Below are 23,843 nucleotides of genomic sequence, written 5' to 3' on the forward strand. Positions count from 1 at the left end.
TAACTTAGACCACACAGAGTCCCAGTGAAGCCAGTGGTGGACGACTGTGTTGCCAGTGTGGGTCCTGGTTTCAGACTCAGATGATGACCCAGGTGGGCAGGATCAATATGGCTCTGTACAATGGAATTTCTTTTTCAGTTTAAAATACCCAGACATGTACATTTAAAAAAAACGATGTTAAAATGTCACCCAAGTTGCAGAGTCACTCACTTAGAAATTAGGAAATACCTGAATGAAGGTTGCCTATGCAATCCTAATTTGGCCTCCTTGTGTGTGTGCATCATGATGCAGTCTTCAATTACAGGCTTACACAGTGTTTGTTCTACAAGACACCTGCCTTAGTCAGGGCACAGGATGGACAATGAATGAGATGAAGGGTTGCAAGAAGAGAAGGGATGCCCTTTTGTGGGTAAGGTGTCAGCCCACCGAGAGAAGAGCTGGGTTCTAATCCTGGTTCTTTCAGGCTCTACCACAGATTTGTGATGAGCTATTGTGTACGGCTGTATCATATGGGTAGGGACAAAGGGGCCAAATAAAGGGTGAACAGGCAACCCTAATTCTGACATTTACTTGAATGCTTGACTTTGGAACCTGTGTGTAAATTGTATTATGGCAGTGCCTAGGAACCCCAATCAAGGGTCAGGGCTCCCTTGTATTAGGTGCTGTATAGATAAAAACAAAGAAGCCCATCTGTGCCCCAGAGAGCTTACAGTTTTGGTGTAGGACATGACAGGTGGCTGAAAAAGACAGACAGGGTAGGGAGGGGGGTTGGGAGGATGGAGATAACGGTAAAGTGAACAGAGTTTAGCAAAAACCCAGAAGTTTCTCTTCCCACTTGCCTGGCCACTGAATTAATAATGAAATGAACAACTTTGCAGTACCATGAGCAAAGCTATCTCCTGCAGTGCTCCTCCTTAAGTGAACACGCTTCTATCTGCTCTCTTCTCCCTCCCACTCTGTCTTGTCAAACACACACCACCTCCTCTGTCAGCTTATCTGAAATATTGACAACAACCCTCTTCAGAGCCAAAGTTTAAATTTTTCACTCCAAGCCAAGTGACAGCGATGGCAGGCGAGTGCGAAAAATCGGATCCCCTTGCAGAGATGTCAGTGGTGTCCTCTGGAGGAAAGACCAGCTGGTCTGTGTAGCAAACCACTTGCTAACTAGTTGTGAATTGGTGTGGATGGCGGCTTGCATAGGGGCTGCTTTGCATCTGTCCTGCTGGAGAGGCTGTACTGAGATGCACAAAACCACAGTGAGGGCCGAGGGTTCATGGAACTCACATACACAAGCAGAAAATAGGTCATCAACATTGTATCTTAGATTTATTTACCTCCTTCCCACCTCATGTTTTAAGCATATACAACCCTAACATGTCCCGGAATGACTGTCTGACTTCTCACTGGGTTGGGAGTGTGAGTAGTACCCAAAAGTGTTCCCCTTAATGGAATTAGAAATAGAAACTAATCTGAATAAAGTCACACTAATAAAAATAAATGCCTCTTCTCTCCTCATTCCCATTTACAGACTGAGTTTTAAATTGAAATAAGAATCATCACATCGGTTAATTACTGTATCTAAGGTGTTCAAGAGTGATAGTGATTTTTCTTTTTTGTTGCCTCAATTTTGGGGTTACCCAAATTGGGATCCCTTAAAGGGACCTGTTTTCAGAACATGGGTGCTCAGCACTTTCTGAAAATGAGTCCCCTTCAAGGTGTGTCTAGCTGGGTTCCCAAAATCACTAGTCACTTTCAACAGTCTTGGCCTTTATTTTTCCCAAGCGAGGTGAAACCTAAAAACATCAGCTGTATGCTCTAATTCTTCCGACATAACTTCACCTGTCCATGTGCTAGGCTGATGCTCACTTCTGATTTTCCCCAGACCTGGCTTTCAGCTTTTTACAAGAAATACTGGGTTTCATGAACCTTGCAGTCAGCTTCCGGATATTAGTCATTTATTGGCTGGTAGCCTACTGGGAGAGCTGAGAAAAGAAAGTCCTGACCTGGGGTGTCCATGTACGTAGAATGCAAAAATTCTGTGACCTCAGGTTTATGTGTCTCTCTGTTTTCCTGGCTTTTTGAGGCTGCAACCCAGATGCAGTGTTCCCCTGCTCAGATACTCATGAGTGAAGTACACAGCAGGCTGGACAAAAATAGACTTCCTTCCTTCCTTGTAGTTAACCTGTTCCATGTACAAGAGTTGGACTGGAGCCAGCAGAGAGACATTCATAACTGCTTCATTGCTAGAAGGGTCCTGATACTATGGAGAAAATTGTCTCAGTTCAGGTTTTTCGATTAATACTTAAGCCTTATCCACATTAGGGATGTTTCATTACAAGTGTCCTACCCTTGCTAACCGGGGTCGGCACCACCATGTTGTGAGACGGACACGTGACAGAATTACTGTACTTACTGACGGACATTGGTGGGGGTGGGTGAGGGAGGGGTGGGTTATGTCATTCAGTCATTCAACTTTTTGAAAAAATTACCATGGACCTCAAAATTTTTAGCACAGATACTTGTGTCCATGTACGGACATGTTGCTGGCCCCGGTTGCTAACGCTGGTGCATCCATATAGATAAAGGTGCTATGCCTGGAACCGTTCTTAATTCCATGTCGGTTAAAGCTGCTTGAAGCTCTTCTGATCAAGGTAGTATTTAAAAAGGTGCCTGTCCAAAGCCCCGAAGGGGATTGAGCTACTACCCTGAGTGCTGGGGAGCTGTGGGCAGGTGATTCAGTTCCTGGGCTGTGATAGCAGCACAGGTACGTGATAGGTTTATTTATCACAGCCATGGATTTTGTATGTGTGAGCACGTTTGTCTGTGGGTAGAGATAATTTCTATAGGAGTTGAGGTTGCTGTAGTAGCCATGTCTCTAATAGGTTTCAGAGGAGCAGCCGTGTTAGTCTGTATCAGCAAAAAGAACGGGAGGACTTGTGGCGCCTTAGAGACTAACCAATTAATTTGAGCAAAAGCAACAGTTCACTTCATGGGATGCATGCAGTGGAAAATACAGGGGGAGATTTATATACACGGAGAACATGAAACAATGGGTGTTGCCATACACACTATAATGAGAGTGATCAATTAAGGTGAGCTGTTATCAGCAGGAGAAAAAAAAACTTTTGTAGTGATAATCAGGATGGCCCATTTCCAGCAGTTGACATAGGACCATCACAGGACCTAATCACATCAGCCACACTATCAGAGGCTCGTTCACCTGCACATCTACCAATGTGATATATGCCATCATGGGCCAGCAATGCCCCTCTGCCGTGTACATTGGCCAAACCAGACAGTCTCTACGTAAAATACCTGGGTATTTGCCTGAGTTTCCCCATATGTAAAATGAGATAATAAATACAGTGGATAAAAATCTCATCTGCTATAAGTCATACCACTACTGAAGTCAAAGGAGCTATGCTTATTTACATCAGCTGTGGATCTGACCCAACATTTATCTACTCACAGGAATGCTTTTAGGATTAATAAATTGCTGTGTAGATGACAAGCTCTGTCGATTATAAAAGTTTAGTATTCCTATTGACTGACTCATCCCATTTTGCATATTGGATTATTCCTTCCATTGTGACCCACTTTGTATTTCCCTTTATTGAATCTGATTTTATAGACTGCAGTCTATTTCTCTTATTTATCAAGATAGTACTGTCCCGATCCGAAAAGAATTTGTTCTCCTTCCTAACTTGGTAACATATGAATTTGATTAGTGGGTTGTTATCCTGATGGCCACTCTCCTTGTCTTATTTGTGTAACATCAGCTGATGCAGCACTATCAGGAAGTACATGCATCTTGCAAAGATGCGCAGTCTTCGAAAGAAGTTGATTTTCTAATTAGATGCCCTGGGCATGGCCGTCTTCAACTGTGCAGTTGCTACACAGTAGGAGAAAATATGCTGCAAGTATTAAGAAAAAATAAACGCATAACAAAGCACTCCTTTAAGGTACATTAAAATGTGTTAGACATTGATGGGAAGCACACCATTCACAGAAAAGGCCCATTCACTGCGCACTCACTAGCCTGTGAGAAGTGTTGCTGGGTTTTATAGAATAGCTTTCTGATTTAAGGTTTTTATACCGTGTGTCAAGATTTCACAGCATTTCATTTGCAAAGCCTATTAAAAGTTCAGATTCTTAAAGTTTAATAATCTGTTTATACTGGTATATTCCTTTAAAGCTCTTGTGAATAGCACGTCGGACACATTGATCCTTTGCAAAACTTTTAAGCAAATTATGCAAGTATTATCATTTCAAAGCTGTACAAAACAAATTCTACATTAACCTAAGTTCTCCGTGCGTCTCTTAATCCTCGCTCCTTTTATACTGTATCCAAATTAACATATTCTTAGCATCCCGTTAAACTATCCTGATTTCACTTCCTGCAGGAAAAAGTTTCTAATTTCCTTTTATTGCCAATATATTCAGGGTTTTTTAATTGTACAAATAATAAACTATCAAAGCACAGCAGGATGTCCGAGAGAAAACATGTGTATTGTAACAAGGATGATTCCACGCCAATAATGAACCTTCAGCTCATGAAGAGGACAGTTATTTGGCGGTGTTACAGAATATCAGACACAATGGCATCCCAAAAAAGGAAGGGGATTTTATAACATTTTAGATACATAAAACAAAGTTTCCTAGCATATGTAAGATTTACTTAGGCCAGTGTAGTAGGTTGTTCCCAGAGTATTTTAAGAATGGAGATCATGGGTCTCTCTCTAGATATATTAAACATACCTGTTGATCCAACGGCCGACCAACACTTCCATCATTAGTATGTCTCGAAAGGTATTGAACTAAAGTGAAGTGATAAAGGGTTTGTACCATCCCCAGTGTTGCCAACTCTCATGATTTTATTGTGACTCTTGCCATATTTGGTGGGGTTTTTTTGCTAAAAGCCCCTGCTTCTGGAGTCAGGCTATTATCTGATAATCTCAGCTCTTACTTAGAAGAGCGTAAGGAATACTTCACCAGCCAACATGTGATTGAATGGCAGTGCCTGGCGGGGGCAGCACATCCCCCTTGCGGGGCCGGCCCACCACAGTTTGGCACATGAGGCGGGGAGCTCAAATGACGCCCCCATGCCCCCTCGCTTGGGCTAAAACTTTGAAAGGTCTCAGTTCTGCCTTCTTCCCGTTCTACTCCTCTCATGGTGCTGCTCTGCTACCTACCCCAATACAGGAGAACTAACAACTTAAAATGCCTTGTTCAAAAATTGTAAGTAACACTTAACTTTCAAACGCCTGAACAGCAAATGTAACTTTTCTTTTCTGCATAGTAAACACTGGCATTTTTATCTGTTTGAATAATCAAAGTGGTGCTTTCCGTGCCTTCTGGGTTGCAAAGATTTGAACTGCTTCCTGCTGAAGGTTCACAGTCTGGGCCAGTTCATGCTCTATTGAGATGGTTGCAAGGCCGACCAGCCTCTCCTGTGTTGTTGTGGAGCGTAGATGTGTTTTTATTAACTTCAACTTGGAGAAGCTGCGTCCTTCACTGGCAACTGTTACAGGAAGTGTTAGAAGTATGTGCAGAGCGACAAAAGCATTTGGAAAGAGGATGGTCATCTTATTTGTGCACATATATTCCAGAACAGCCTTTGGAGTTGATCCTGCTGAAATGTATCTTGAAAGGGCTTTCAGTTCATCACCTAAATCACTCGCATCAGTATCGCGCATGTCATCAGGTGTCAACACTGTCTCTAGTGCCCTGCATTGCTGGTGTAGGTCTTCTTCGGGTATAGTGAGGTGTTTTGGAATATCATACAACATCCCAAATATACTGCTGTGTTCCTTGAGCTGCACGAAATGTTCTTCAGCTGACTGTATTGCACAATCTGGTACCTGGTTAAAGAATTCAACTTTGAATTGTTGTTTGGGGTCTCTTATGGGATTATCCTGTGCCTCGTAATCAAAATGTCTTCTTTTTTGGTGACTCTTGTATTCTTGAATGGGTGGGAAAATAGCTTCAGTGTGAAGTTCCTCTGCCAATTTCTGTGCAGTCTTCAGAACGTTTTGAAATCCCTCATCTGACTGGTAAGACTGTAGGTATGACTTTGTTTTGTCCAGTTGTTCCATTGCTCCAGATATATCAAGGTCAACACCTTGGAGTCTCTTGCTTACAACATTTATTTCAAACTGTATGTCATGCCACAACACTAAGCCACACAGAAATTTTAAGTTATTTATGTTTCTGGTGATTCCATTTGCCTCTGCCACTGTTCTCCCACGAACAGTTCCTGTCATAGCATTATCCTCCATAATGGCAACTATGGCATCATCTATCTTCCCAATTTGGTGTTTGATAGGCTTTATCGCCTCCACTCAACTTTCCCATCGTGTGGCACTCAGTGGTTTCAGTGTCAGAGAGGATATTCCGAGATGTTGCTTCAAAATCTGCCGTTGATGAGTTGATGCAGAGAAAAATACATAGATCTTTGAATTACATTAAAAAATTCAGGAGCCTCACTAGAAGCTGATGCTGCATGAACTGACCAGTTCAGTGAATGATAACTGCATGGGACAAAAAAAGCTTAAGGGTTTAACTCTCGGATCCGTGTCCGCACTCCTCTGTTCTTTCCTCTCATGTTGGCACCATTATTGTAGCCCTGACCTCTCCTGTCAGCTGTCGCAATTCCCGTATCTTCCAGCTTTTTAAGAAGCACATTTGTCATACCAGCTCCTGTAGTATCATCAAGGTCAATAAATTCTAGAAAATGCTCTCTGACAGTCACCATTGCAGGGACATTTTCTCTGGGTTCTGTTGTTACAAAATGCACCAAGTCATTTGTTCCATATGGCTGATGTCACGTGTTCAGTCCAGAATAACAGAGTAAGATCTTGCTGACTTCAGATCTGCCACAATCTTCTGTTTGACTTTTGTTGCCAGTAACTGTATGATCTCATTTTGAATTGTTTTCCAAGGTAGTGGGTGGTGACTCTTCTTAGATGCTCCTGGAGTACGGCATCAAATTCAGCCATCAGCTCCACAATTTTAAGGAAGTTTCCATTGTCTGGCACATACAGCTGATCTGAAGTGCCACGCAGTGCTAGGTTTTGGGTACCAAGCATTCTCACGATGGCAATGAGCCTTTTCAGAACATTTTGCCAGTCAAGAGACTCTAAAGCAATCTTCTCTTGATGCTGATCATCTATGGTGGCCTTTAACCGTAGTCTCATCTCAAGCTCTTTCCACCTATGGAATGCTCTCTGGTGATTTAATGCCTTCTCATGGCATGCCAGATTTTTCCAGTCCTTTGTTCCTGTAGAACCCAAAGTGGCTGGAACATTAGACTGGAAGAGTTTGCAACAAAACCAGTATGCAGCATTCTGGATTTTTGAGTACATAAGCCATGGCCTCTCCACTTTGTCACCATTGGGGATTTCATGCCAGTAATGTGTTGGATGGAAACTTCTATTTTCATTGTCTTTGGGGAACATGAAGTTTTTCACTTGCTGTGGCCCACGCAGTACAAGGAAGTCCCTCAGGCTACTGCTCAAGTGGGTCCACAGTCCTTGATCATTTAGACTTAAGGAACTAAACTCAGCAGCAGCTGTTTCTTGCGCCTCCACCACCCTCTTCTCTGATCTACACTTTTCTTCAGGAATGTGCATAGTTACATCCATTGGAGATGGAGATATGTATGCTGCAGTAGCTGCCAGGTCACCAGCACTCTGACTAACTGGAAGATCAGGCATCTCCTCACCACTCACATCCTCACTGGAACCGGAAGGCTCACCGTGAACATTTGTGTCTACGTGTCTCAGGAGAGCTCCTTCCTGCTTAGTTAGAAAAGCTTCCTTTGCTTGCTTTCTTTTTCTGAATGGTGCCCCAGAGGGACATTTTCTTCTTTCACTCAAGACTGCTGTTCTGTGCCAGCTAGAGTGGCTCTCAACACTCAATTGAAGGGGACAAATAAGCAGCCTGGTAGCAGGGCCTGAGCGAGGGAAGAGATCAGCATCTTAAGGGCCTAACTGGCTCCTACTACTTCAGTTGACTGCCTGTTCTCCTCAGGTGGGTTCAGGGAAGCAGCAGGAAACAGGAAGCTCCCTGAGAAGCTGGTGTTAATCAGTCCAGGTTCCTGGGGGTACTACAGAGGTACATAAGAGGCTCCTCCTCTCTCTCCCTGCAGTTCCTGCTGCTTTCTGTTATTCCCTCTCACCTTTTCTCCTGCCTGCCTGTTCTGTCACTTGTGCCCTCCTTCCTCCAGCACAGCACTCCCCCATCTCTGTGGGTCTAGAGCAGAGAGAATCCAGATGCAGACACAATTTTCTACACTCTGGGTCCTAGTGGCACCCCCACACGGTCTGGCACCTGAGGCGGCCATCATCCCTTCATCAAGGGATGAAGGCAAGACAGCTACAGAAAGGCACCTAGTGACGGATGCAGAATGTTTCCAACTTACCTCTACAGAGTGTAGGCGTCTCCATTGAATCTGAGCTGTTTTGCAGATGCTTCTGTTCCAGACATGAGCACTAACAAGCCCCGATACAGATCCCGTGCTCTAAGGATGCTGTCAGCACTAACTAATATACTGCTAACTGGTATAAACTATTAAAGTCCTCTGAGCTCCAACTGGGGCCCTGCCTTTTGAAACATCAATGCTATAACAGGATCATGTGCCCGGCCACCACTTCATAAGCAGCACAAAACCAAAGATCCCTACCTCAGATGTGGTACCCTGTAGTAGGATGTCATTCAGCAGAGTAACGCAGGTTTCCCTCCCATAGTTCCCTGGATAGCTCAGGCATCTAAAAAGTCCGGCCTTTACATGTTCATGTTGCTAATGAATTTATGGTTTTATAGACGTGTTGGCTTGGTTTAGTAGTGTTCTGCGATTGTGTGATAAAACAACAGGTCTAGCACCTCAGTCCTGCAAACATTTATGTGTGTAAAGTTAGGCACAGCTCTTGCAGGAACAAGTGTTTATGAGTGTAATAATTGAACGGCAGTAATGCGTCTTTCCACAAGATGGTGCCCTGAGAATATGGATTCTGCTGTAGCGCGTGTTTGTTGAGAGCCAGCTATTTATTTAGAAACGTTTGTTATTTCAGCCTCAGTGGAAATCATGAGCTCCGTCCAACAAAGCATTTCAGCACACGCTTAACTTTCAGCAGGCAAGTAGCCCCTGCTCATGTGCTTAAGTTGCTGGGCTGCGGTGCAGCGGTGTCTATTGTTTTGTGTATTTGGTACTTTCCCATCGTGATTATCCTGCTACAAGACTTTTCAAAATATAAACGGAGGCTTGTGCATTTAACATTAAACGCTGAATCCCACAAGAATCGCACCGACGTTCATTTTTTTAATAAAAGTCGTTCAGGAAAGACACATGATAATTTAATTGTACTTTGGGTAACACACCGGTACAAAGGTGGCAATTCGGAGTGCTACAAGATCGATTAAATGTATAGGCAGGGTGGCCTTGAGGTGAAGGCATTAGATGGGGACTCAGGAGATCTGCTCTGGCTCTTCACAGACTCATTTGGCCAAGATACATGGGGTCCGACTGAAGGCCACTTAACAACGTACTTCACTTTTAGCACGAGCTTCAAGTCAAGCGGTGATTAAGCGATTTCCAGAGTGGTGATCGGTTTTAAAATCGGGTGGAAGTGCGTTCTTGAATTGTGGCCTTTCTCTCTCTGCCTCCATTCCCCATCTGTAAAATGGAAACAGTTGTCTTGTCTGCCTGGCCTTTTTCTGCCTTGTCTGTTTAGGCCGTGAGCTGTTCGGTGAGATGGTGCTTCAGGGTACGTTGACACTGAAGCTGGGAGTGAGCCTCCCGGCCCGGGTATCCAGACACGCACTCAAGCTAATGTGCTTAGAAATAGCAGTGTGGCTGTGGTGACCTGGGCCAGCCACCGGAGGGGTTGGGTGGGCTGCCGCAACCTCCGCGCTTCCCATTTTAGCTCCAGCAGAGCTGGAGCGTGGCTGTCTGCCCGGGCGGGAGGAAATGCAGCCTGCTGCCGTGTAGACATCCGCTGACTGACTCTGGCTATGTCTCTGCACAGCCCCTGCCACCGGGGGGCCCTGGTCTCAGCGGCGGACTCTCATTAACACTACTGTGTGACGGATCTCGCATCAATCAAACGAAGGCAGTTCTGAATAGCCCTTGTCCTGAAACCTGGCCCCTGTTGTATTTGAAAAGCTGCTCAGATTTCAGGCTTTGGGGCCAGGTTCCTAGTGACTGCTGTAAATCTGGAGGCACTCCAGTGGCCCTGGGGGAACTGAGCACAGACTGTGGACGTCATGCTGTTAACTTGGCCATACCCTTTTCTGAAGCCCTCTCCCACACAGTGGAACACCCCACACTCTCCCTGTTGCGAAGACTTGTGACCTGGTGTCATCTCAGACGCCGTTCCCCTCACATCTGGCTTGCATCCAAATCTTGCTGCTCCTTCCTCCGTACTATTCCCAACCCCTGGCCTTTCCTCTCCATCCACACAGCTCCCAGGCCTCCCATCCTGACTGCCGCAGCGTCCTCCTCCCTGGGCTCCCGACACCCGCGTCGCGCTCTGCGATCTGCACAGCTCCGACCGTCGCCCCTGCACCTGCTGCCATCCCCGCTATGAATTCTCCGTTGGCCTGGCTCCCCCTCTCCGCTGCATCTGAGCTTCTTGTGATTGCCTCCCAGGTCCTCCCTAATGCCGCCACTCTTTGCCCTGGTCTGGCCTGGCATCGCCTTCCCACCCACTCTGCCCTGCCAGTGCTGCCAGCCCCATGGTGGTATTTGCCTGCTTCTCCTGCAGGGGGTCTCCTTGCTTTCTTACGCTGCTGCCCCTGAGCTGGCCCCACCTCGCCTCCTTTAAATCCCCTCTGAAGTCCCACTTCCACTGCAAAGTCTACAAGACATGTGCTGACTCATCCATTTGGCCCGCTCATTACTTTAGCCAGGGAACCATTGCTGTGGAGGGAGGGGGCTGGGTCACTGGGGTGGATTCTGGGCCACAAGGGGGTTGAACTGTAGAGTGGGAATATTTTTCACATTTAACTTAAACCAGCACCACAACACACTTGGACCTACATCAGACACCCGGCGGTCGTCACCCAGCTAACCTGCCTTGTGTGTCGTATCCCTTTCCACACCTTGGGCTGTCTGTCCTCTTAGACTGCACCCAGATTGGAAGCTCTTCAGGGCAGGGTCCATCTTTTTATTCTGTGTTTGTGTAGCACCTGATGCCGTGGGGTCCAAACTGGGGTCCTAGGTGCTGTGGTTAGAGAAATAATAACGTCCTCTGCTTCTCAGGGCAGGGACCGTGTTTTCCTCTGTGACAGGAAGGCAGCTAGCATGCTGCGATCTAAGCAATAAATAATACGGATTGCTGAGTCCAGTCCATCACCCAATGCTGTCTTCTGTGTTCACTCGCGCAGGTACAGTCACCAGGCAGTGAGGAATGGGGGGAAAGCTCAAGCTGGCACCCACGAGATGAAAACAAAGGGTCCCGAGCCAGTGATCAGCCAGCTCATCGACAAACTGAAACACATCAACCAGGTGGGTGCGAGGGCAGGGAGTGGGGATTGCTCTGGGGGGGGAGGTGGCGCGTTTCCAAATCTGCCCTGCTTTGCTCAATTAGATACGTTTCTTGGATTTTATTGGCATGTGCAAATGACAGCGGAGTCATATGATGTCAGTTGTGAGTATGGGACCCAGGGCCACAACACACGTGTGTGCCCAGCTCCACCACCCTTATGGTCCAGACTGGAACTTGGTGCAGTCTTGAGGAGGGGTGCTCAGGGAGCCAGGCTTTCAGGCAGGGGCGGCTTTAGTGGGGTTCGTGGGCACAATTGCACCCACAGAGACCCCAGAGCAGTATCTCTTGTCCCAGGGGACTCAGCCCAGCTCCCTGCGCTGGGCATTGCAACCCAGGGACACTGACCACCCACAGCAGCACCACAACCCTCATCCCAGCCCAGTGCAGAGGGAGGGCCCAGCAAGGGGTGGGGGTTGAGAGCAAGCTGCCCCACACTCCCCCCGACAGCAGTGTCTGGTCTCAGTTCTCTAGAGCAAACCCCGCCATGCTCAGCACATTTGATGGCAGTTCTGTGTTGTGCGGATGAGGCTTGTGAAGATAATTGTTATCCTTTGTCTGGGCGAGTGGGTCTGCAGAATCTGTTCCTGCATGGAGGCCATGCTGTCAGACACTGCAGCTGCATCTCCAAGGGGATGGGATGGTTTTGTGACTGACACATTAACGTAAGGAACATGCTAAGTTTGGGGTAGCAAAGCAGTCATCAGATCTCAAGCTTCATGTCACAGACTGATCACCGCAAGGGCCAGGAAGGAATTTTCTGGCCTTGCCCAGTTTTCCTGGTGCTTAATGTGAAGTTTTCATGTGCACCTGGAGTGTTGGGTGTTGGTCCTGTTGGAGGCAGTTTATCAGGCATGATGGCCCCAGTCTGAGCTGATGTTTCCACTCTAGATATTCTTCTTGTGACAAATTAAATCAGGATTGCACCGATAGAAGCAATATGGTTCCATTAGTTATTGGCCGCCTTCCCTCTTGCTTCCATTTGCTCTGCCCTGAGTTAGCGGGATGAGGAGCACGCGTCCTTAGCACCACCACCACCAGTCCGTGCCCCAACAGCTCAGGATTAGGTCCTGGGCTGGCTTTCTTTAAGATGACCACTTAACTTCCCCATGTTCTCTCTCCTGGTGTCATGGTTTCTTGGCTTCCTGCCTTGCCCCAGACCAGCAGAGCTCCTGTCCACCCCTGGACTCTGCTCTCATTCCTGTGACACTAGTGTGCAGCGATGTGTGGTTGTTTTAAAATGCAGCTGGGGGCTTATGCCTTTGCTGTTTCTGGGCACAGACTGTTTGGGGGCCTTGTGGGTTCAACTATCCAAGTAATAATAATGTGCCCTGTAATATGGCTGAGTTACCCAATTTAGCCTGAAAGCAGAGTCTATGCAGGGAGAGCTTTCTTGTGAGCTTTCTTCGTAAGCTTTTGAACACAAACAGGTTTAAAAAAGCTCAAGGAGGCTAAAACAAAACCACACTTTCAAGGCTGGCCTGCAGGTTGGTTTTGCTCTTTCGGAAGTTCCTAGCTGAGGTGGTTTGCTGATGACTTCTTCTTTTCTGCTTCAGTGAACACCAGGGAACTGTATTCATAGCATTCCCTGGCTTGAGTCTTTAGGTCCCCAAGACACACCTCTGTTACCTCCCCTGTGGGTGTAAGTAGCAGGCAGTTTTGCTTAGGAATTAACTCTTTCTGTGCTCATGTGACGGTGAGCCATGTACACCCTGACACAGAATAGCAGAGCTTACTGTTGGGGCGCAGGTCCAGTTTTCCTTTACATTCATACATGCCAGCTTGCAGTACTTTACAATACAGGGTAACAGGTCTTGCTTATTAAAAGGAGAAAAAGTCATAATCAGCTCCCTATTAAACTGTGAAGAAGGCAGGTTTCAGCCTGCTGGTGGTGGTGATATTTCGCTATTCACAGTGAGAAAGCCACACTGAACAAAACATGCTTATTAGCGTTCTTGAAACTACGGCTATACAATGATTGTGAAATGCTGGCTGCCAGATTGGGTCAAGTCAGGTCTTTTGCTGATCAGTTCAGGCTGCAGGGAGGCTAAGTTTCCTGGACTAGGAGACCAAGGGTAAATTAGTCAGTTGAACTGAACTGTGTACTGGTAAAGCTACAATATATGTAGCTGAAAAAACCAAAACAAAAAAAAATAACTCCCAAATTTTTCAGTTTTGAAACTGAAAAAAAGAAATTGAGAAAAAGGAAGTGTGGAAAGCCCAGTGGGGAGCTGGTCACAGGACAGGTTTCAGAGTAACAGCCGTGTTAGTCTGTCTTTGCAAAAAGAAAAGGAGTACTTGTGGCACCTTAGAGACTAACCAATTTATTTGAGCATGAGCTTTCGTGAGCTACAGCTCACTTCATCGGATGGAAAGCGATGGTCTGGTCACAGGACACAGGACAGCCACTTACCACTGCTATTACCAGACCAGTAGATGGCAACCAAAGTCTGCAGCTTTACCACTATCTAGTGCAGTTCAACTGCGCTTTTTTAATACATGTAAATATACAGAATGTGAACACTTTGAAAAATCAAACGCCTTTGTGAAAATGTTAACTTTTGGGGCAAGGCCATTTGTCATTGGAAAAGAGTTCAGAAGAAAACATTTTGAAAGCAAAAGATAATACCTGAGAACTAGCTATGAACCAGCTATTCATGCCAAATACGTTAAGCCAAGCTAAATGGCTCAGATCCTGGTAAAAGGAAATCTGGATTTTTCTTAGACTTGAGATTTTGTGGATTGAATCTCACCATTGTGCTTAGTTCCTTGGCCCAGGAAAGTTTCTCTGTCTCATTCACATCTGCACTGACAATGGGCTCCCAAAGAGGAGGAGATATGAAAAGCTGCAATTCTGGTTGGGTCAACAGTCATGTTGTAGAATGCAGTGTGGAATCCCAAACTGGAAGAGAGACGAAAAGTAGCTCATCTGCTCTACTCAAGTGGAAAGCATCTTTTAAAGGAGGTTTCTTCAGGCTTTCGGTGTCTGTTGGAGAAGAGGGGCAATGAGTACCGCTTTTCAGTGGTCAGTTCTTCGTGCTCAGGTTTCTGAAATGCATTCTCTGTAGGTATCCAGCACATAGCAACAATGTCTTTCAAGTGGCTCCCTGTCCATTGTTTTGATCAGAGGAGATGCAGCTTTGATCCCAGAGACATATGTAGGCTCCCTTTCCAGTTAGTTGAGTTCCAAAACATTTTCTTTAACTCTTGGATGTTGCTAATAGATGTAATTTATGTTTTACAATGTTTTAGCCTTTATTTATTATATGCTGTTCATGCTATAAAAATAAATACTTTTCCAAAAGCATGACAAAGCTTCAGAATTCTCTGGAGATGGTTCAGGTTTGGTGAATAAATTGTATAGTTCTGTCACTCATTAACCAATCAGTTTTCTCCCTCTGAATCTAAATAAATGCGTTCATAGCCTATAAAGCGCCCCCCGCCCCGCACTCCACAAGTTGTTTTCTGTGTTGTAGAACTTGCATGCTTTTCAAGCAATCATGTGGACCTCATTCGTACACTAGAATGGAATGCCCAGAGGTTGGAAGGAAATCAGCCAGTTAAAACTATACAAAAGGGGAAATAAAAAGGTCTGTCTGAATTTATTAGGTTTGGTTTATGGTCTTTAAAAAATAAAACACACAGCAGTTTGAGTAAGTTTAATGTCTCAGGTCAGATCTTTTTGGGGTGAGTGACATTTTCTGGAGCATGATTCCTGATAATAAGATTGAAACACAAAACAGCTTGGTGGGTCTTTTTAATGTGTGATTTGTGGGTGGCTCTGTTTATTGTGGGTTGGTGGGTGAGCTGGTTTATCATCATCATCATGTTAGTACTGGGATTTTTTAGATTCCTTTGCCTTTAGACCAAGTTGTGATTTGAGTTGCTTTCACTCTGTGCCCAGAAGCATGGATGGCTCATACATAAACATTAGCGTTATCACACTTGGGAAGTCAGGGATCTTTTTGACGGAAGTGAGTTTTAATTGATCCCTATTTTTATTTCTCAGAGCACCCTGTGAGGTAGGGCACTGCTGCTGTTCCCATTTTGCTGCTGGGGAACTGAGGCATACAGAGGCTATGGTCCCTCAGGGAGTGTCTGGCAGAGTAGGAATGTGAACACAGGCATCCAAAGTCCTAGGCTAGTGTCTTAACCATTGGACCAGTCATAAGCTTATCAACCCCCCTGCCCCGCCCCCTTTCTGGTGGGTCTATCTCCAGGAAGAGGAGCATTATTTTGAAACAATACTTGGTAAGAATTGGAATAAAACCCCTAAAAGGAGAATAAGTGGGCAAGATAATGTCATTAGAAAATTGAGAGGCCTAGAAACATATTTTAAATTTCCAGACACTGGAGTGCAGGACTCATTTAAAATATTTCAAATATATTGGAGCTTGACAGATCTTTGGTTTGCACATCAAACAGTCTGTAATTTATTACACTGTGTAGGGACTGTGTTTTTATCATATTGCATATTCTCTAGCCAGAAATATAACAGCCAGCTAAGCTCTTGAAAAAACCCATTTGGGAATCACAGTCCAGGCAATAGGCTTTCACAAACCCTGGGAAATTAACTTTGATTGATTCCCTAGAATATAGAGAGACTATGTGATTTCTAGGAATATGCTTGTTTTACAAGGTGAAACCTTCGTGTCTTTTTCTCATGTCCAGTTTAAGGCCCTGATCCTCCAGTCAGGTCAAGGTATTGGGCCTTCTGGGGTTCTGCAGGGGGAGCTCCCAGGTAGGATCAGAGTCAAAATTTGGAAGTGCAAGAAGCAGTAAAACTCAGTGTTCTCGAAGGGGAAAAGCATAAAGATGAGAGGCAGCGCAGTGGCCAACACACACAGAGCGTTTGCAGACTGGGAATCGAAGCTCAAACAGGGTTGTTTAAAGGTACTTGGATTGACTAAGATTATGTATTCGGTACTTGCTGAGAACGGTTGCTACGGAGGCCGTGCTCGCATGGAGTCATTTGGAAAGTGGCCAAAAGGCTACGATGTTATGGAATCTAATATAAACAAAACAGGCCTGGAAACTGTATCACAGTCTTATGCCTAAGTGTCCTTCTATCCCCGGATGGAATGCCTGAGTCCCAAGTAGGGTGACAAGACAGCAAGTGTGAAAAATCGGGATGGGGGCTGGGAGGTAATAGGAGCCTATATAAGAAGATGACCCAAAAATCGGGACATCTCGTCACCCTAGTCCCAAGGGACATACCAAGGTGGGTTTATTAGCTTCCTTCCAACCCCCACCTTGGTAAAGCAAGACCATACTGACTTAGTAGCTGGGAATACATCCCTGGCATATACTATGGACACCGAGCAATGACAGCAATGCGTTTGCTGAGCAATTGCTGCACGTCTGTAGGCAAAGAAAGTCAGTCTGTCTGCCCCACCTTCAGCAGATAAAAAACCAGCAAATATGGTGCCCACCCAGTGTTGAGATTGCTGCTCTCCTTACAAGGGCTGGCAGGTGCCATGATGCTACTCAGGGGGAAAAGGGTGGGGTGGACTTAGGGAGACTATCATTTCCTGCAGTAACTGTAGCTCTCCCCTGTAAAGTCATCACTGCATTCCTGCAATAATCAATGTGGTTGCCGGGTGTCTGATGTTACCCGTTGCAGTGCGTGTGCTGTTGATGATATTTAAGAGGGACCCATGTGGCTGTTGTAAAAATGACTTTACTGGATAATGTCAGTGGATGGTTTCAAGTGGGTGTCTTGTAAAATGCGTTATGGGAGACCCTGAGGATTTCACAAGTCTTTCAGAAATGTGTTTTCCACTTTGGAGAGCTAGAGACAGATTAGATGAAATCCCCTCCTGATGCATTGTATTAGATGTTGCTGTATCTCCCGCTAACATTGCATTTTAATCTGGTAACCATATGATAGCATAATAATTAACAAAATGTGTAAACTGCCTGATTTTAAAATAAAACGATACCCAATATTTATCAGTGAACATACAATATTTAACAGCCTATAACAAAAGGAGTCCCGGCTGGCTAATTTTCCAGTTTTGAAATGAATGTATTAGTGCTACAATACTCAGACTGCTGCATGTACAGAATATAGTTGATCAAAACCTCACAGGAAATGTAACAAACAAAATAATGATTTGGGCATGCCTTTTAGGGCACCCTTATGAAACTGTTTGTAGCAATTAAAATATTACAATCACATGCTCTTGAAAGCAACCAGATGTCACAATTATTTATATTTAAGGCTACTAAATAAAATGACAGAAGATTTTTTTTAAATGTGTTTTGGAATGTATCAGCTAGTTCCTTTTTCTATTACATGAAATCATCTATAGTTCCACCAAGTCTAGGTCTGGTCTGTAAAGGCTAACTATGTGGCCCTTTTGTGACTCAGAAGCCATTCATTGGCTCTTGTTACCACACCATTGTAAATATTCGCTCACCAAGTCTGACTGCATATGCAAGCAGCAATTACAAGAGATATGCTAGGCCAGTTAAATTAGGGGATATGTGACATACGTGAATTAAAACAAAATTAGGTTTGAATATATCTGATTTTTAATTCCAAAAATATTCTTCTTTCCTTGGATATTTTCGTAACATTGGCTTTTACGAAGTATTGCCACCTGTCAGGGCTCTATCTACAAACATCCCGGCTTTACTTGGTTTAATGTGAGAACCCTCTAAGAATAGGTCACACAGAGTGTTTTGTTTTTTTTCCTAAATCAGCCTTGAGTTAATTGAATTGATTTTTTTAAACTACTATTGGCTAAGGAATAATCTGCCTCCTTCTGACTTTGTAGTCAATGTATTGAAACTTAGGTTTCTTGACTGTTGTACTTACTATCTTCCCTTACGCATATACAATCAGAGAGTGCTTGCAGCAGTTAAATGTTCTCTGGAATTTGAGGTATTTCCCATTCTAAGTCTACGGGATAGTACAAATGCCATGGTAAACATAATACTATGCTATGGGGCAGTGAACAGTCTTTTGTTTTTTAAACACTGTTCACTAAGGGTGAAATTCACCCCTGTGCAGTGGACTGGTGTGAGTCCTATTCACCACTTAAACCCTACTTAGCGCACACACTAGGATTTTAGTGGTGTGTATTCCTCATGTTGGCCCTCTGTACGCATGTGAATTTAACCCTATAGCAGTAAGAGGTAGAAAAGACCAGGGAAGAACCCACTCCTGCTATCATTAAAGTCTATGGCAAAACACCCATCAACTTCAGTAAGAGCAGGATCTGGCCATGGATAGTTTATTTCCTACACAGATTGGTCAGGGGTTTTGGAAAGAAATAAACATGTCGGATTTTACCATAAAAACCCAAAGCACTTTGAGCCGTTGTCACACCCAGAGTTTACATAATGAGCATGCAGAGGTGGGTTTTAATAGGTGAAGTTTGCATCTTCGGTTGCATCTGCCAAGAGCACTTTCCCTCAGAATGATCTTCAGAAAGGGATGGGAGGGGACCAGAAAAGGGACAGTCCTGTGCTTAAAAAAAACTAAAGGCGAAAAAGAAAAATCTCAAATTTTTCCCAAATATTTTCAATCTCACCTTGTCACAGGGTTAACCACTCACTGTTGGGGTGCCTCCTTGTGGCTCATCTGTGGATTAGTTCTCAACCGGTCTGACACGCCCCCCCCCCTTGGGTTGCTCACCCTTTCGCCTCTCTGGACTCAGGGTGCTCCCCCTTCGTGACTCAGCCCTCTGGCCAGGTCACTATAGTCCTCCCCTTCCAAGCCCACCAGCCAAACGATCTCTCTGCAGTCTCAGACAGTCTTCCAATCCACTTCCTGCTCTGTGCCACTTTCCCAGTGGCCAGCAGGAGAATCCGGGCCTGCCCACTACTCCAGGTTCCAACCCAGAGACCCTATGCCTAGCAACCACAGTCTGCTCAAGTGCCAATTGAGTTCTTTCCTACCAGTCTTCCCTATCTTCTGGCCCATCCCAAAGTTGCCACTGGAGCTTCCTCACCCCCTCTTGGGTTCTTGCCAGAGTCTGTAGTCCAAGGCAGGGCCCCAGGACTTACTCGTTCCTCCCCAGATCTCCTCTTTGCACCTAGCCAACTGCCCTCTTCTCTAGGGAGAGACTGCTGCACTCCTCCTGGCAGCCTTGTCTTACTACCAACTTCCTCTCTTTATAAGTCTATCCCAGCTGGCCTTCTTCAGCCATTAGGCCTCATCAGTCCCTGGCCTTCCTTCAGATGCAGCTTATCAGGTTAACCTGCTTTATGTGAGGTGGACGCTCCATCGCACCCCTTCTTGCTAATCACGCATTCCCTTCTGCGGATAATTTGATTTAGCGAGGATTATTTGCCTGTAGCCTAGGATCAAATTTGGATCAATGATTTCTTAGTGGATGACAAATCAATCAATCTTATTTCATTTTCATGGCAAAACCAATATTTTACTAAGCTGGCATGCTCAGAGGGAATCAACAAGGGTTGGATTTTGGGATATAATAAAACTAGCGTTTATAGGGTTTCAGCCCATAGACACCAGGGGAGTAATCTCAGCCCCATGGAAGTCAGTCAGCGTTTTGTCATTGACTTCCATGGGACCAGGATTTCACCCCATGTTGTTAAGTTTGACATATTAACATATTACTAGTTAAGCCATTTCACCTTATCACGGCGGCTAATCTATATTGCTCTGTAGCTAGATAATAGCATGAGAAAAGGTGAAGAACTCCATTTTTGTGTTTTCAGTTCTAATATCAGCTGTAGTGCTTAATTTGCTGCTCATACAAAGACGGTCAGGTGCGTCCTGAAGAGTGTGTGCTTGAAACAATACAGTGGAAATCATTTGAAAAAATACCTTTTAAACTGGATTAATTTTCTTTGCATCAAAACATGTAGCTGATGCACAATGGCACTGGAAAACAAACACCAGATATCCTGTAAGTATAAGTGGACTTTATCCTGTTATGAAGGAAATAAACTTGGAATTATAGTTAAATCACAAATCCCACCAACAATTGGATGCATAGATGTCCAATTAAGAGACTACAGTAGTTACTATGGGCCCAATTAATCATATCAAACAGCTTCTTGCTCTGTGTCTAGTCCTCACAATTTAGAATAAAGTTCTCATTGATACTGTAGAAGATAGTTGATGTGATGGATCGCCTCTCAAATACATACTTGAAAAAACAGATCCAATAAGCAGCCATATTTGGTGCTGCCTTGAGCATGGGGGTTTCACTGTATTTTTGTCCCTAAAAAGGCTGTTGCTTCAGTCAATTTTGACTTTCCAGTAGAAATGGTATCGGCTAGAGGTGGCTGGGGAAAACTGTCACAAACAAATGTTGTGGACTTTTTCAACCATTTTTTGTAAACATGAAAATTTATTCAAATTATCAAAATTTCAGTTAGTTCTAGAGTTGGTTAAAAATGGAGATTTGCTGAAAATGTTCCAAATTTAAATTGGGTCAAAATGTATAAGTGTTGACCATCTCTGGTGACTGAATATTTTTGTGTGGAGCGTGACAGCATGGCTGTGTGTTGTTGCTCATGGCCCAGGATGGGCCTGTGTTGCTGTCAATCTGATTTCTTACATTCTAAAGAAAGGGAACTAGTAACAGGAGTAATATTTTTAAAATGAACTTGATTGCATATTAACCAGTTATTGCAATCGGTTACTCTTAACAACTAGTCTCACAACAGCTGCACTAGGGAGAGCGAGGGAAAAAGCAGGGATGTCCGCTCTCTTCTCAGCAGGCTGGGCAGAATTCACCTGCAAAGTTTCTAAATACTTTCTGTTGCTGCTTCTGGGTCTTTTACTGGGAGACTGCCACATTTAAGAACATAAAAACGGCCACACTGGATCAGACCAATGGCCATCTAGCCCAGTATCCTGTCTTCTGACCGTGGCCAATGCCAGGTGCCCCAGAGGGAATGAACAGAACAGGGAATCATCAAGTGATCCGTCCCCTGTCGCCCATTCCCAGCTTCTGGCAAAACCGAGGAACCACCACAGGGAATGGGTCAGGGACAGCCCAAATGGGACAGCCCAAAGCGTCACACTGCAAAGCTAGGCCCTGAAGACAAGCAATAGCTTAAGTTCTGGGGATGGGGTTGGAGGAGAACTCTAGTTGTGCATTGAGACAGGAAGATTGATGCTAATAGCTGCTTACAACACAAAATGGGTTAGAGGAAGGAGCTGTATGTCTTCATTTTTAAATGTGGTAGGTTTTCTGGTAAATCTGAGTAGGAGAAACTACATAATGATCTGTAACCACACACATACACAGACAGCCCAGCTGTCAGCTAGCTTCATACTTGTGGCCTTGGGGATAAAACCAGTGAGCGTCTGCTCCAAAAGAGCCTTCTGCCACACCTTCCACTAGATCTGGTGGGTTCCAGCGTTTATAGTTTCTGTTGTAGTGGCTGGTGTGACAATCCCAAACTGAAACACTAGAATAGGCCAGACCTGTTCCCTCCTCTAGAGGGTTATTCACAAATCTTGAATGAATGAGCTATAAATCTCATGAATGTGATGTGTCCATTCCTCTAAATTTATTCTCTGGTCAGCTGGGGAATAGAATGAGGCGAATTCATGTCTTTCCTGTTCTAGAGACAGTAATATGTATCCTTGTTCGGTACATACCCACATGTCCTTTCCAGATGCTAGCAGGGAATGTCAAAGAGATGAATCCACCTTCTGGATTCTGTCTAATAACACAGGCTGGTATTAATTTGTTTTAGCTATTTATTATTTACATTTATATGGGCCTTTCATCCTGAATGATCTGAAAGTGCTTTACTAACAATGTATGTTTGCAGTAATCACTTCACTTTAAAGAAATCCCGTCATCTTTAGGGTTTAAACCGTGCATGGTAGGGCTACGCACAGCTTAGGAGATGAAACGAAGAAGAATATGGTAAAATCAGGATTGGATGTTTTTCTAAAAGATCTGCTCTAGTTCAAACAGGAATTATTCTGGGGAAGTCCTATGGCCTATGTTGTACAGGAGGTCAGGCTAGATGATCACAATGGTCCCTTCTGGCCATAGAATCTATGAATCTACTTTAAGCTTCTGGGAAAAGGTAGGAAGGCCAGAACTCAACAACAGCACTCTTGTAAAAGGTGTCATGATCTCTTTAATGACCATACGTGGTCGAGAACTCAGTTTAGCATCTCATCCAAAAACCTTCTGCTCCTGAGCCTGATGCTGAATGTTGGTTCAATACTGACTGAGAGAAAGTGTGACACCTATTAAAGAACTGACACCACTTTCTATAGCATAGAGGTTTCTCTTGGAGGTATCCTCTCTACTTACTGATCAGACCTGACTCTGTTTAGTTTGTGAGACCTGATCAGATCACAGCTTGAGGTGGAATGACATCAGCCACTTAAGTTTCCAGCCAATCCATATTGTCACCAGAGAATGAATGGAAGTTTTTTCAATGTCTAGTAATGATTGACAGTATTCATGTTCTTATTGTGACACCAGCAGATGTCTCAGGTATTTACATTAAAGCAGGTGTTTTGAATCATAACTGACACACTAGCTACTCAGTAAGTCCGCTGTAACTTTGGACTTTAGTATTTATATATTACACATTTTCTATGTGTGCATGTGTATCTCTCTCTCTCTCTCACACACACACCCCCACCCCCACCCCAATTATCTTTAAGGCATTGGCGTATACTACCCATAAATATTTTTGCATTTTAACTCTTCAGCTTGGTTTCAACTTTTAACCAAGTGCAAAAGCCATTCCTGATACTCCAGTGCCTGTGGTATTGGAATGTATGTAGCAGTAAATGGCTTTTGCAGTTGATTAAACCCCTTTGCTTGGTCTCAACATTTAAACTGCAAGAGCACTTATTACCTGTATATGCCCATGCCTTGAGGATTATTGTTATTATACAATATTTAAATGACTAATTTTGTTTTTATTGGTTGGTCTTTCTGAGAGCATGTATAAAAAGGCTCTGTGTGAAACACAGAGATCACTCTGGCTGTGGGATAAAGTTGCCTGGGGGATTATACAAGATGCTCCTTAAAGTAGCCAAGAGATCTGATGATTAGCAGGAACTTTTTCATATACATTACTTCGTGGCCAACTCCTGTGTGTGCCCAGGAGGTTTTACTAACCTTGTGCATCAGCAGATTCATTCTCTAGGGCTGGGTACAGGGCATCGCTCTTTAAGTGCCTTTGTTAGTGCATCAGCGGAGGGTATAAAGTCACCAGCACTGAACAGAAACAAAAGTCTGAGATGTTTCAGTTGGATGCTAAAATTATGAGAGCATCAGCTTCCTAGCTGAGTGGCTTGGCTCTGCTCCCATGCATGCAGAGTCTATTTGT

The 23,843-nt window shown here is 44.4% G+C and overlaps 1 protein-coding gene across 3 annotated transcripts in view; it reads left to right on the top strand.

Annotated features, from left to right (window-relative positions):
- GPC3 (glypican 3) overlaps window positions 1–23,843 on the top strand; it is a 279,330-nt gene that overhangs the window by 185,716 nt on the left and 69,771 nt on the right. For all 3 annotated transcript variants that reach the window (XM_048863254.2, XM_048863253.2, XM_075132579.1), the window contains one exon: window positions 11,386–11,506. In XM_048863254.2, the coding sequence (XP_048719211.1) occupies window positions 11,386–11,506 (121 nt within the window). The remainder of the gene's footprint in view (window positions 1–11,385; window positions 11,507–23,843) is intronic.

Source organism: Caretta caretta, chromosome 9 (genome assembly GCF_965140235.1).
Source record: "Caretta caretta isolate rCarCar2 chromosome 9, rCarCar1.hap1, whole genome shotgun sequence".
Taxonomy (NCBI): Eukaryota; Metazoa; Chordata; order Testudines; family Cheloniidae; genus Caretta; species Caretta caretta.